The sequence below is a fragment of the Opisthocomus hoazin genome, chromosome 3 (genome assembly GCF_030867145.1).
Source record: "Opisthocomus hoazin isolate bOpiHoa1 chromosome 3, bOpiHoa1.hap1, whole genome shotgun sequence".
Classification (NCBI taxonomy): Eukaryota; Metazoa; Chordata; class Aves; order Opisthocomiformes; family Opisthocomidae; genus Opisthocomus; species Opisthocomus hoazin.
This window is the reverse complement of record NC_134416.1, coordinates 50,163,529-50,176,003: the sequence shown is the minus strand read 5'-3', so window position 1 is coordinate 50,176,003 and position 12,475 is coordinate 50,163,529. Positions and strand designations below refer to the sequence as shown.

Below are 12,475 nucleotides of genomic sequence, written 5' to 3'. Positions count from 1 at the left end.
AAGGTGTCCCTGCCCATGGCAGGGCAGGTGGAACTCAATAATCTTTAAGGTCCCTTCCAACCCAAACCATTCTATGATTCCATGAAAGAGTTCCAGTGTTGTTTGACACTGAACATTCACAGCCTCAGTCTGGCATTTCTTTCACTTCACAGTGATGTAAAGCAGAAAGTAACTATACTGGAACTACCCCTGTGTAAAACAACAGAAAAGAAGCAAGCCTCTAATCTAGAAAAAGAAGTGATTCACATGTCAAAAATTACAAGGCAGGATCACATTTTTGTCATTTTGAACCAATGAGAGATAGAAAAGAGGCATGTGAAAATTTTATAGTAACTTTCAGGTGAAGAGATGAATAAAACTTAGAGAGAATGAGGTAAACCACTTAATACAGACCTTCTGAGAAGACTATATGCCCCTTTCCATTATAAAACAGCAGTATACAAAATTCCTTCATATTTACTTGAAAACACAATACTGCTTATGACTGCACTAAAACAGCTGCCACATTTTGAACTCACATCATTCTTTATTTTGTATATCTCTTCAGCTGACATACAACTAATGTTCAGCCTCTAACATGATGCAGGTGAAGAGCATTTTGATAAAAGATGTAAGGGAAACCTGCTAGATTTCACGTACATGTGGATGCCCCTGTTTTCAACATCTTTGAAGCCACTGACATTCAGGAAGAGGTTGAAATTCCCTCAGTAGCCCAAGGGAGGTCACCAGCCACCCCCAGTCCTCTCATATTTGAAACTGCAGTTCAAGGCAATTTAAACCTGATTCTTGAGACCACCACAGAGCCTGTAGATTATGATGACAACAAAGGGGCAAGCACAGTTAACCACCATATTGGACAGGAACTTTTGCATGGTTTTAAGATAAATCATTTTTCTGCAAATTGATATGAAGACTTTATACGCTCATCCCCTTATCTCTTTCTGAAGAGTGTACAAATTATTGACAGATATATTTTTGCAGGTTTTTTAGTGAAACATCAAATCAGCTGATATTTCTTTGTAGTCAAATAACTGTTGGTCTGCTTTAAAGAACATTAAAGCTAATGAAGATCGTTCCATGGCTTTGGTGGTCTTTAGGTCCAGCTCTCTACAATCAAAGCATCTTACAATAAGCCCTTCTGGAGTTACGGAGTAGTACTGCAAGGTTGCTGATTTTTTAGTAGTTGAAATCAGAAACCCTTGGTCCAGATTCTCTAGAATTTAGCTCTATTAGTATAATCTCTGATTCCTTAACATAAAAGAGACTAGCACTTTCAATATGCTGTAAAATATCCTTTTGCACTACACCAACTATATACGATACCATCAGGTCTTCTGTTTAAAGTGAGGTACCTTTGCAGCATCTTCATGGGAAACCTATTCACACAATTCCGGTATTTCTATACAGAATCTAAAAACCTGCTATGTTCTAATTTCAAATGTACATTTTTGGTATAAATCTACCAATTATTGATATAACAGATGGGTTAAATTTCAGTCTAAACCACTAGGAGCAGTATGTTCACCAAGAAAAGTTTGCAATCTGCTGTACACGCTGTCCTCCTGTGCTTAAAGATCTGTTGTCTCTAAAATTACTACCTTGGCATTTTTTGTGAGATCCAGTATATATTTATAAATAAAAGCCGAAGTTGTCATACAAAAGCTTGGTCTAGATACTCTTACACATATTACACAGCTGTATTTTTTCAGAACTGAGTCAGATATCTACCATGTCAGATAATGGGCATGCATGCACACCTGCCAAAATGCCAAATTTTATAACCTGAAACTCATTCATAAATATTACCTTCTAGTTTAGGCCAATTAACACAGCAAAGGAGATCTTTCAGTAGAAGACAGTTGCAAGCACAAAACCACAGAAGTTACTTCATTTTGTTCATAAAGACTCTAACAAATGTATGAACTCTAATGTACATGTGTGAATGAGAAAATAATTTAACTGTTACTCAAACTTGAAAAAAAAAAGTTCCAAATTTTCCAGAGTGACTGGGCATCTGAAGGTGAAGATAAATGCCTAAGATGTCTCACTGGCAGTAACCGATTTTTTCCAGAGGTATCACTAAGCATTTCTTTGCATGTTGGGCTCCTAACAACGTGATACTCCCTAGTGCTGCATGTCAGCTTTTTCCCCAGGTATTGTAAGACCAATTCACTTCCAAAATGAAATATTGCAAATATGCCACAACTCTTCCATAATAACTTATTAAGATCTAACACAATGTGTTAAAATCCCCAACATATTTATAACAGTATGCAATACCTAAATAGCTTTTTTCATAGAAAACATCCAACATACTTTACAAGACAGGATACGCATTATCTTCAAATCAGACTTTTTACTCAGTGTAATGCAGTGAAATGCATGACACAGAACTGTCTTACACTGCACAGCTACAAAGGATTCAGAAACATTTCCACCGAGCATTTTTAAATTTACAGACTGAAGTGCAGTACTGCACTCTATTGGATATCCTTTTATAATTGTTTGTTAGTACAGATTAGTGAAATATGAACAAGCAGACTGGTATCTTAATGCTTGTAGCACTGTGTTTCAGACTGGGTTTTGATATATTTTGCTCTATCTTGCAGTCTTGTTACAATTGAGTATTTGTAACATCTACTAAGGAATTCAAAGAAATAACTAGAAAAGTTTTCTTAAATGGCAGAAGAGGCTTTTTAAAATGTTCAATGATGTTCTCTTTTTTTTGTTAAGTTTTCAGCTTTAAAGTACACTTCATTGAAACATTGTGTGTTGCGCCTTGACTATGACAGCACCTAAATATAACCTAAATATAACGCCTGGACAAGGTCCTCTACAACCTACTGTAGGTGGCCCTGCTTCGGCAGGAGGGTTGGACTAGATGACCCACAGAGGTCCCTTCCAACCCCTACCATTCTGTGATTCTGTGATTCTGTGATATATATCTTAACATACCCATATTAATGTCTAAATGTTAAGCAAGAGACACATTCCAATCAACCACCATTCTGCTGCTATGCCTACATACAGGGCTAACTCCTCCTTCACTTACTCAAGAGAGCAGTTTCAGTGGGGCTAGTGGAAATTTTAAACTACTTATGTGAACAACAGAAAGAAGATCCATCTGCATTTATCCACCTAAAACTCAAGGATTTTGTCTAAAATAGTCATCTAGGCTTCTTTTTTGTTTCATTCAGACAAGTATCTCGGGAAGTTGACCCGTGAGACAGTTGGGAATGAATCATCACTCTAGATTGGTTCATCCAAGCACTTCACTGATGGTTGAGGGAGCCGAAGTCACCTAATTTCTCTAGCAAACTTAAGTACGATTATCTCTCTATCCCACACTTCTTTGGTATTTCAGAGTGACAGAGAACCTCAGGAATCATCATGTTGAACTAATTCCTTCTATGTTATGTGGGAATTGGATTGGACACTTCAATAGCTAACTGTTTACTAGCAAAATTCCATACGACTAGGAAAAACTGAGTCTGATTTAACATCCTTTCCTTCTTCCCCTAAAAAAAACCCCACACTAAACTGGCTCCTCTACTCTTAAGCTACTGGCACAAACCAGCTATTCAAGTAACATTGCAGAAGATGTCTTAATTTAAGTCAAAATCACAAGATAAGAAAAACTGACATATTTACTACTTTTTTTTTTTCTGATTTCAAGCTTATATGTAATCAGGGTAAACATCCTTTTATCCCAGATTTTTTTGTTTTCCATAAAACAGGGTTCTTTTCTATATCAGAACTTATTGCCATTTTGGAGGGGTTTGGTTTTCTTCTACATTCAATAAAAATATGAAACAATTGTCAAAATTGCATTCCTGTCTTTTCCTCTCTCACACAATGTAGAAGAATAATTACTATGAGGTTGATAGGTATTTTTCAGTTTTCATTCTTTTTCCAAATATTATGCCTTCTTCAAAGCTAACTTCTTCACATTTTTCCAGGTTACTGGAAAAAATGTAACTTTCCCCACACACTTGTCCAAAATTGCCTGTACTTGCAGAAGTTATTGAAAAGCAAAAGGTATCTGAGACGGATTTATAAGGCAGTTCTGAAAAATCACCTCAGCATTCACTTAAATATTTTTTCCCTTGCAGAACAGTTAAGTGCCTTAGGGAAACTGTTTCTAGATAATTTTTTTTGAGGATATGTGAGACCTAATGCAAAAAGTCAAAGCTTGTCAGAGAGTAGCTTTGCCCTTTTTCAGTCAGGTTGCCCATCAGGCTTAGATAAGCTAACCACTGTCAAAAATGGGTGAGATGCTCAGAAAGGAAAGTGACCATTCAATGGAGTTTGGGGCATAGTACAAAGCAACAATTCTATTACTAATTACAGATTTCCATGTAACTGATCTTGTGATAATATTGTTAATGCTTCCCAGATTATTAACTAGGATTATGCATGCATCCATGGACCCACAGACCCTCATCTTCCTGAAAATGCTTGTGACCTTTCCAGCCATAAAAGGCCTGGACAGCTGAAAAGTCATGTGACTGCGAGGACAGCTGGAATATACAACACTAAACCCAGTAAATAATGAAAGCTTCCTCTCTCTAAAGCTAAAACTTAAAAACAGAGGCTAGATATCTATCCTGAGAAATCTCAATGAGGCAGATTTCAGAAAACATACCCCCTTCTAAAAACCAGTCCCCACCGAAGTTGCTCAATCATAAAACAGAAGCACTCCAAGCCACTAGACACACTTAAAACACCTCGATCAACATGTGCGCAGTTGCAAATCATTAAAACACCTCTTACAGTGAATTGGTACAAGCAAATGACAGAAGCAGTGAAAGATACGGAGCTTGGTTATTTGTTGTGGAGGCTGGCAATACGACAAAAGGAACTGGGATGAACAACACTGGAATGTAACATAGGAACTGTCTTAAGGTATAGTGTGACTCTTCTCTGACACATCTGAACCTGTCTTCAGACAACGAAAAGCATTTATGACTAGCCTTTTCTCTCCAATACATAGTACATGTTGCTCTTTGATACGATTGCTTTGTATGACAGCAGTGCCTAGGAAGGAGGGTTTCCTTTTGCTTAAACAAAAGGAAGAATCTCTCCATGAATGTGAGTTTAAGACTTCACTCTTCCTGTGGGATGCACATAGAAAAAATGGCATAACTGTGAAAAGATACTGTAAGGTGCAGTTTCAAACTGAATGCAGTTAGACTGATGACAGGAGATCATGAAGACAGGAGGAAGCAGATAGTAAGAAAATGTAATTATTATGTTAATTCAACCCCGTTTGATTATTTCTAACATCTAAAATTTTTCTGGACTGTAACTAAATAAGTAGATACCATATATCCTCAGCAGCTGCCTACCATCTTTTTTTAACTGGCAGTTTTCTACAGATACAGAGGCTAGGACAAGTCTAAAGGACAGATCTTAAATATTAGTGAAACAGGTCACTTGATCATTTCAGGGAGAAAATTCCTGTTGTATAGCATGTATAGGTCACAAAACACTGACTGCACATAAAGTAATTCTCATTAATATCAGTCCTTGATACAGATGCAGTAACAGAAATTTTTCTTTTGCATATGGGCTAATGAAGAGAAAGAAATAATTTCTTTTAGAACATCAAGAAGTTCACAAAATGCTACAGCATAGTACAGGTGGAAGCACAACCTAGAGATCCCATCCAAAAGCCAGTGATTTCAGGACTTCACAAACTTCCCTCCAAATGAAAGATTCTGAGCAAGATCATAGAATTTAGGGAGAGAACACTCTCAACAGTCCATAAGCAAGAGACAAAGGGAGGAGAAAAACAATCTTCCAATTCATGAGAAAAACTTTGACAATGCCTTGCTAAGGGATATGCTTGTGCCAGAATGAAAATAAAAGTGGCACAATTATAAGCTGAACAGTCAAATGAGGAAAGCATTTCCAGTGTAGAAAGGGAACTCCTCAAAGGAATGTTTGTAACAAGAAGCTATGCAAGCTGCCTTGGAGTCCACCAACAACTATCTGTCACAAGTAGAAGCAAAATAACTATAAGCAATCTCTTAAAAATATTAATACTAAGAAACACATTAATTAACCATATGAACACTCATGAGACTGAGCCTTTCCCATTGCCTCAGAGCTAGAACTGGCCTGTTATGCAGCAAGAACTGTCATTTGGATTACAGATGGAAAATAACTGACAGAAGCAAGCTTCAGGCATGCTTTTTCATCTTCACCATGTAATCTTACACTAATTTGACTTAGTGTTTACATTTTCTCTTCATTTTACAATATGACGGTGTAGATAGCTGCACCATTCCACACACAGTCTGAACTGCCATATGCCATCTATGAGATTATTCTCTTTTTTTCTTGCAACTAGATGCTCAAAATGTAGCAATCTGAATCTGAACAAAATGAAAAACTTGATCTTAATATGTCTATAGCAAAAGGCATCTCCTGTGGAGATTATTATCTGACATCCTATTTAATATAACGACGATAGCACTATCGCTCCTGAGCAGATCATTATCCTGTTTTGCTATATTTGAGGGTAGCACCTGATTCAAATCAACACTGACATGTGCTTTCATGATTGTTTTGAACAAATGTTATTATCCAGAGAAAGTGATTCTTTTCCACTGTCAAAACAGTGAGTACACGTCAAGTGATCACACAGTCAAGTGCCTCTGTCCCTGGTAGGAGTTTTAAAAACAGCTTCTAACTAGCCGATACAGTAATTTAGAAATCAGAAAATAATTAAAAAAACTAAATTGATACATATTACCTTTCAGAATTATTAAAGACATAGACATAAAACACCACTTGTTCTCTTAGGAAGCTAATGGGAGCTCCTCCAAAGACTTTGGATAGTCTTTGGCTCCTTTTCCTACCTGCGAATGGGGGGGAAGCAGGACAGATTTCCCTTCAGGCCCAAGAGAGCTGAAATCTTTGGCACAAGCTCCAGTGCCTGGTCACTTCCATTCACTGGCAGCAAATTCAATATTATGGAGGGGAATTTGTTTAAAAATAAGTAAAGCTCATCATAAACTGTCATGGAACATTATAAAAAAAAGGGAATATTTCTAAACTATAAAGATTGTCTATTTGGATCATGTTCGTGGTAATCTCTGCTCCCTTTCCCCTCTCAGGAATAAATTTGATCCTGCAACCTTTATTCATACGAAAGTAACATTTGCAAATGTGCACTGAAGTCAGGCCAGCCTAGCTCTTATGGGTCACACCAAGTCCCTTATTCATACTGCAAAACAGTTGTGCAAGTCTTTCAGATGACAAAAAATGAGTCAGTTTACATAACTGCTCATCAGTATGAATAGTGACAGTAATGAGGTGATAAATTGGAACAGTAAGGAGACTTGCTAGCATCGACTAATTTTGTAAGTATTTTCAATTTAAGTACAGCAAAATAAAAATATTTGGCACTTTGAAAGCTGAACTTCATGTTGCTGGATTATTTTCAGCCAGAGTGAGTAGACACAATTTGCTGCTACTCAGTGTATCATAGAAAATATTTACTTTCTGGTTTTCCTTCTTTTATTTTGGAAGGCTATACAATCTGACACTTACACTACCAGTCAATCTTTGGCACTTTTTTCTGTACAGATGTCCTTTATTCTACCTGTCTCCTTCATCTGTGTTTCCATTGTTCAGAAACAGTGTTATCCCAATGTTTCAAATAATAAAACCATGCAGTTGATTAGAATCATAAACACATACAAAAATTTAGTTTCTGTCTTTGCTTTTTATGTTATCCAATAGTGGTCTTATCCTATAAATAAACCTGATACTTTGTTCATAAAACTGTTAGCTAACATCTTAAACAACATATGAAAATCATAAGTATTCTGCGGAGACTGCAGGGAAGAGAAAGACAGTGAGAAAGAGAGAAACAGTAAAATTCAATCATCTCCAGTAATTTTTTAATGTAATCAATGGGTTTGCAGATGATTAATTTTAAAAAAAATGATATGTTTAATCACTAAATGATATCTATTTGTAATGATAAGGTGATTCTGTTGTTGTCTAAAGGCCAGAGAGATAGCTAAAACACATCAAACATAAGGTGTGTAGCTACCCAGTGTCTTCCGACTTTCCTGGGTTTTGGAAATATGAAAGATTTTTAGAGATAGTGAAGCTGCCAATTGGTGAGAAGACCTATTATTTACCCATTCTTGTGCTACTGAGTAATATTAAAACATTAATGTCTGAAAACACTGACAGTTGTATACCATCATAGTTTTCATGTTCTAATTTTTACAGAGCTTACAAAAATCCAGTTAGCAGAGGCATTTTAAAGAAAAATCCATCTCACTGCAAGACTTTTCCAGGCAAAAATCTCTAACTGTAACCTACAATAGGAAATAAGTCACTATATATGCCATTATTTGGTTTCCCTCCTTCTGCTTTGCTTTGTTCTTCTTTTCCTACATATCCATACTAGTTCATCTTGTGAATTCTAGTGTCTCAAAGCATTTTTAAACCAGTGAACAAAGGGAATAAATTCAGGAAGAATGAAGGAGGGAAAAAGAAATATCTGACCTGGTATTACCAAAAAAATAAACAAACAAAAAAAAGACACTAAGATGAAAACAAAATAGTGCCATGGATTTACATATGGGGTTTTGATGGAAACTAGGGCTGGGTTTTAAATCAAAACTCACCATCTCAAAACCACTTCTTTTCATCCGCCTGCAGGACTTGAGGTAAGTACGTATGCGTTTTCTGGCACGCTCTTGATACTCAGGGAATTGTCGCCTGCATGAGTCAATGATAGCCTGGATCTTTTCTTTGGGCTGCTTAGAGATTGGGACCATTCGGTCCAAGTTTTCATCTACAAACAGCCTGACAAACATCTGTTGGCAAGAGGGAGACAGAGGAGATGGGTTTGGAGGGCGGCTTTCTTCTCTTTCTAGCTTCCTGTCTTGATTACTGATAGGAAGACATTTTTTCTATCCACTGAAGAGCTTTGTAATGGGAAGCCAGAAATGTTAAGCAAACAGTTCTTTAAAGGGTTATTTTGGGGGGGCTGATTAAAAAAAAAGACAAGAAGAGAATAGTCTATAGGATACAGAACTTGTGAGATAAACCAGAACAGACTGTGAAAATAGGCACTACTTAAGTTTCGTTATTAACAATAAACTGTGATTGCTAATCATTTTATTGAACTGAATCTCACTTTTGCTTTGTTTGAACAATTGCTTGTGTTTTCATGCATAATTATATACATTGGGAAAGCAATAGAAAACAGCTGACCACAAGAATGGTCTTCTGATAGACTAGCTACAGCCCCTTTCCATTCAATGGGTGAACGTGCACATACACACATCCACATCCACACACATTGCCACACATGCACACATAAAAAACAAAGCTTTGTTTTCCTCACTGGTAAGATGGCACTCTGCCTTATAATTCTAAATAAAACACAGTAAATCTGTCATCTGTTGGCAAGAGTTTAATGTGCATTAAGATAATAATTGAAATAAGTCCTGCAAATTAAATTAATGTGCCTTTAATATTGTCGAACTTACCCATAAATAACAATGTGAAAGGAAAGTAGTAGAGATAAAAAAGGCAACAAATGCAAGAGGACTTACATTAAAAGCTTTCAGTCGCTCAGCTTCTACCCCATCTGATTCATTAACCTTCTCAGGATCTTCCTGCTCATCATGATCATCCTCATCCTCATCTCCTCGATTCAGAGACAGATCTTCAGCACCTCTTCCTACACTCTCATTCTTGCCAGAGTCATAGCTTGAATAGCTATGTGCAGGGGACTGAAAATAGAGAAAAAGAGTATGTTACTAAAAATTCATCACAGAAATAAGGTCTACCCATCAAACATACTTTATAAATAACTAACGAATTCCATGATTTCTTTTTATTCTTTGTTCAACATAAAGTGCTCATAACCCTGCAAGAGTAAACAATTCACTAATATTAATTTCAGTACTTTAAAAAAATATGACCAGATGCAAATTCAGTAAATCAATTAACAAATGAATTACCTACAATAATTACAGTTGATGAGACATTTGCCATACAGCCTTGTTTAAGTACTACCTACAGAAGTTTCTTACAAATACTGACGTCTTCATATTAGTCAAGATCTAAACAAACGGCAGTCAGTTTGCACAAAAGGATTAAAAATTACATTTGTTAAAGTGAAAAGAATTTAAGTAGGAAGCATTGATATTCATGCAATCAATACAAAATATAATCAAGAGCTGCAATAAGTTATTCAAAACGTGGAGATAATTATGTTCTAGTTTCACTTGCAAAACCCCAAAATGAATTAGAGATATGTAGGTTTGTTAACATGTTGAATGTTCTTCTGAGAATCACACAGTAAAACCATTTTCTGTTCTCATATCAGTGTTCAGAACGTTCCCCTGAGCAGAACATTCAGCTTGCTGGATAAATCAGATGACCATCTCATTAAAGTCCTCATCACTTGTAGGACCAAAAAGTTTTCAGTTACCAAGAGTCAATATTGTGCATTTTTCCTTGCAAAATCAAGACTTCAGTTACCCATTTCCTCTGCATACACTTCAAACCGCAGATCACCAGAAGACATCAGTAATAAAGTCTTCTACAACTTAACACTTTATGACCAAAGATCCACCCCAGTCACACAAAAATTTTACAGAGTATCTTCACCTGTGCCAACAGATTTAGATTTAGGTAATTCACAGCACAATTTTACTTCTACAATATTTTAATCCTGTAATATTTCAATATTTTACTCTCTTGCTTCAAAGCATACTGTAGTCTATTAACTTCAGAGTCCTGTATCAGGTGCTACACAATGAACTTCACATACACGCTTTTTTTTATGTGCCTTCTGCCTAAATGTCACAAAAAATCAGGAGCATTATGCCTTAATCAAAAATACGTTTCAAATACTTCAAATCACATGCCTTGATCTACACTTTGAGCCTGCTAAAATTGCCTTTATTTCCAGGGTGTTTTCACCAATCACAGAACGTATCTGGGCAGTGAGGTAGGAGGGAAAGGCCAACAAACCCATTCATCTTTAAGGTATACTTTTTTGCTTTCCAGTCTTACTCCAACTTCGTTTTTTCTTTCCCTGTTTTCATTTCCATTGTATGTTGGTCCTCTGTGCACGACCAGTTTTGAAGTCACTCCCATTCATTTTCTTGCCTTAACAGCACTCATAACACTAAGCCGTCCTTTTTTTAATCTATCCTCCCCAGACTATGCTCTCACAGTACAAACCCCCTGAAGCTCCACTTATTAATCCCTAATGATCCTAACACCAGATCTTGCAGCTTCTCTCATCCCCTTCCTTGAGTTCTTCACTCTAGACTACTCTCCATTCCCTAGACCCTTGTAGGAGATACAGGAAGAATGAGAAAACCTTGAAAGAAAACAGAAGATCCAGCCTCTGGATACAGACACCTTCAAAAGTAGCAAACTCCGCATCACCTCTTCTCTTCTTATGGCCTATGACTGCACAGCTACAGGGCAAACAATTAGCCAGTGTTCAGGATGGCAGACATGAGACAGCATGCGAAGGTAACACTTAGCAGAGAAGCAGAACAACTCTGTTCCTTTTTTTGACACATGATATTTTGTTCTGGGAAGATGACGAATATCTACATGGCTGTCCATTCAGATAACTCTTCCTTGCAGGAGGTGTTGAATCCATTGAATTATGAGGCCCCAGAAGAATATGGTTCCATCTGATAGGAGATGATGGCTATAATTTATCAGAGTCTAGCATATATAAGCAACAGTATTTAACCTGGCCATTGGCTACCAGAAGGCCAACATCTGCAGCCTGGTAGCCTGTTATGAAGGAATAAGAGTGATTTTCCTTGATCCTGAAGAGATTCCCAGAAGAATTTTTTTAAAGAAGTTACAATTAATTAATTGTTACAATTATTGTAATTATGTCCAAGTGCTATGCAGTAGAAGACCTGACTTAGGCTGCAAGACTTGTTTTTTGTACTTCATTTCACCTCATACTACAGCTATACAGCATGCAGATGGCTTCTACGTAATCAAAAAGCCATTTAATGTGCTAGACGCTATATAGAGCTGTAGTAAGCTGCAGCTACTGCCCTGAAGAACCCTACTGTCTGAAATCCTTGTTCTGCAAACACTTGATTTCGCAGGAGTCATTTCATCAGACTAAATCCAATTAGACTACTCATGTGCATAAAGTTAAACAGATGCAAAATCGATTTCAGTATGTACATATGTTTGGGCTGGATGCCAAGAACATAAATTATATACCAGGACTGAGATTTGCTTTTGTGAAGGAAAGAAATCCAGGCCAAAATGGATTACCTATGTCTCAAAAATGCAATGCTACTATTTTTTTTTTCAAGAAATCATTGCATAGAGAGCTTTGTCCAATGTCTTCTCCAAAATATTTATTTCAAGAACAACTTCAGCATCCTAAATGAACTGTGAAGAATAACATCTCTGAGAAATACGCATGGCAGGAATCCAT

The 12,475-nt window shown here is 36.7% G+C and overlaps 1 protein-coding gene across 3 annotated transcripts in view; it reads right to left on the bottom strand.

The window, feature by feature from the left end:
- Window positions 1-12,475, bottom strand: part of NOL4 (nucleolar protein 4) — a 198,917-nt gene that overhangs the window by 38,234 nt on the left and 148,208 nt on the right. For 2 of the 3 annotated variants that reach the window (XM_075416225.1, XM_075416227.1), the window contains 2 exons: window positions 9,591-9,770; window positions 8,655-8,846 (listed from right to left, as the gene is read on the bottom strand). In XM_075416225.1, the coding sequence (XP_075272340.1) occupies window positions 8,655-8,846; window positions 9,591-9,770 (372 nt within the window). The remainder of the gene's footprint in view (window positions 1-8,654; window positions 8,847-9,590; window positions 9,771-12,475) is intronic. The other variant, XM_075416226.1, reaches the window with a different exon arrangement.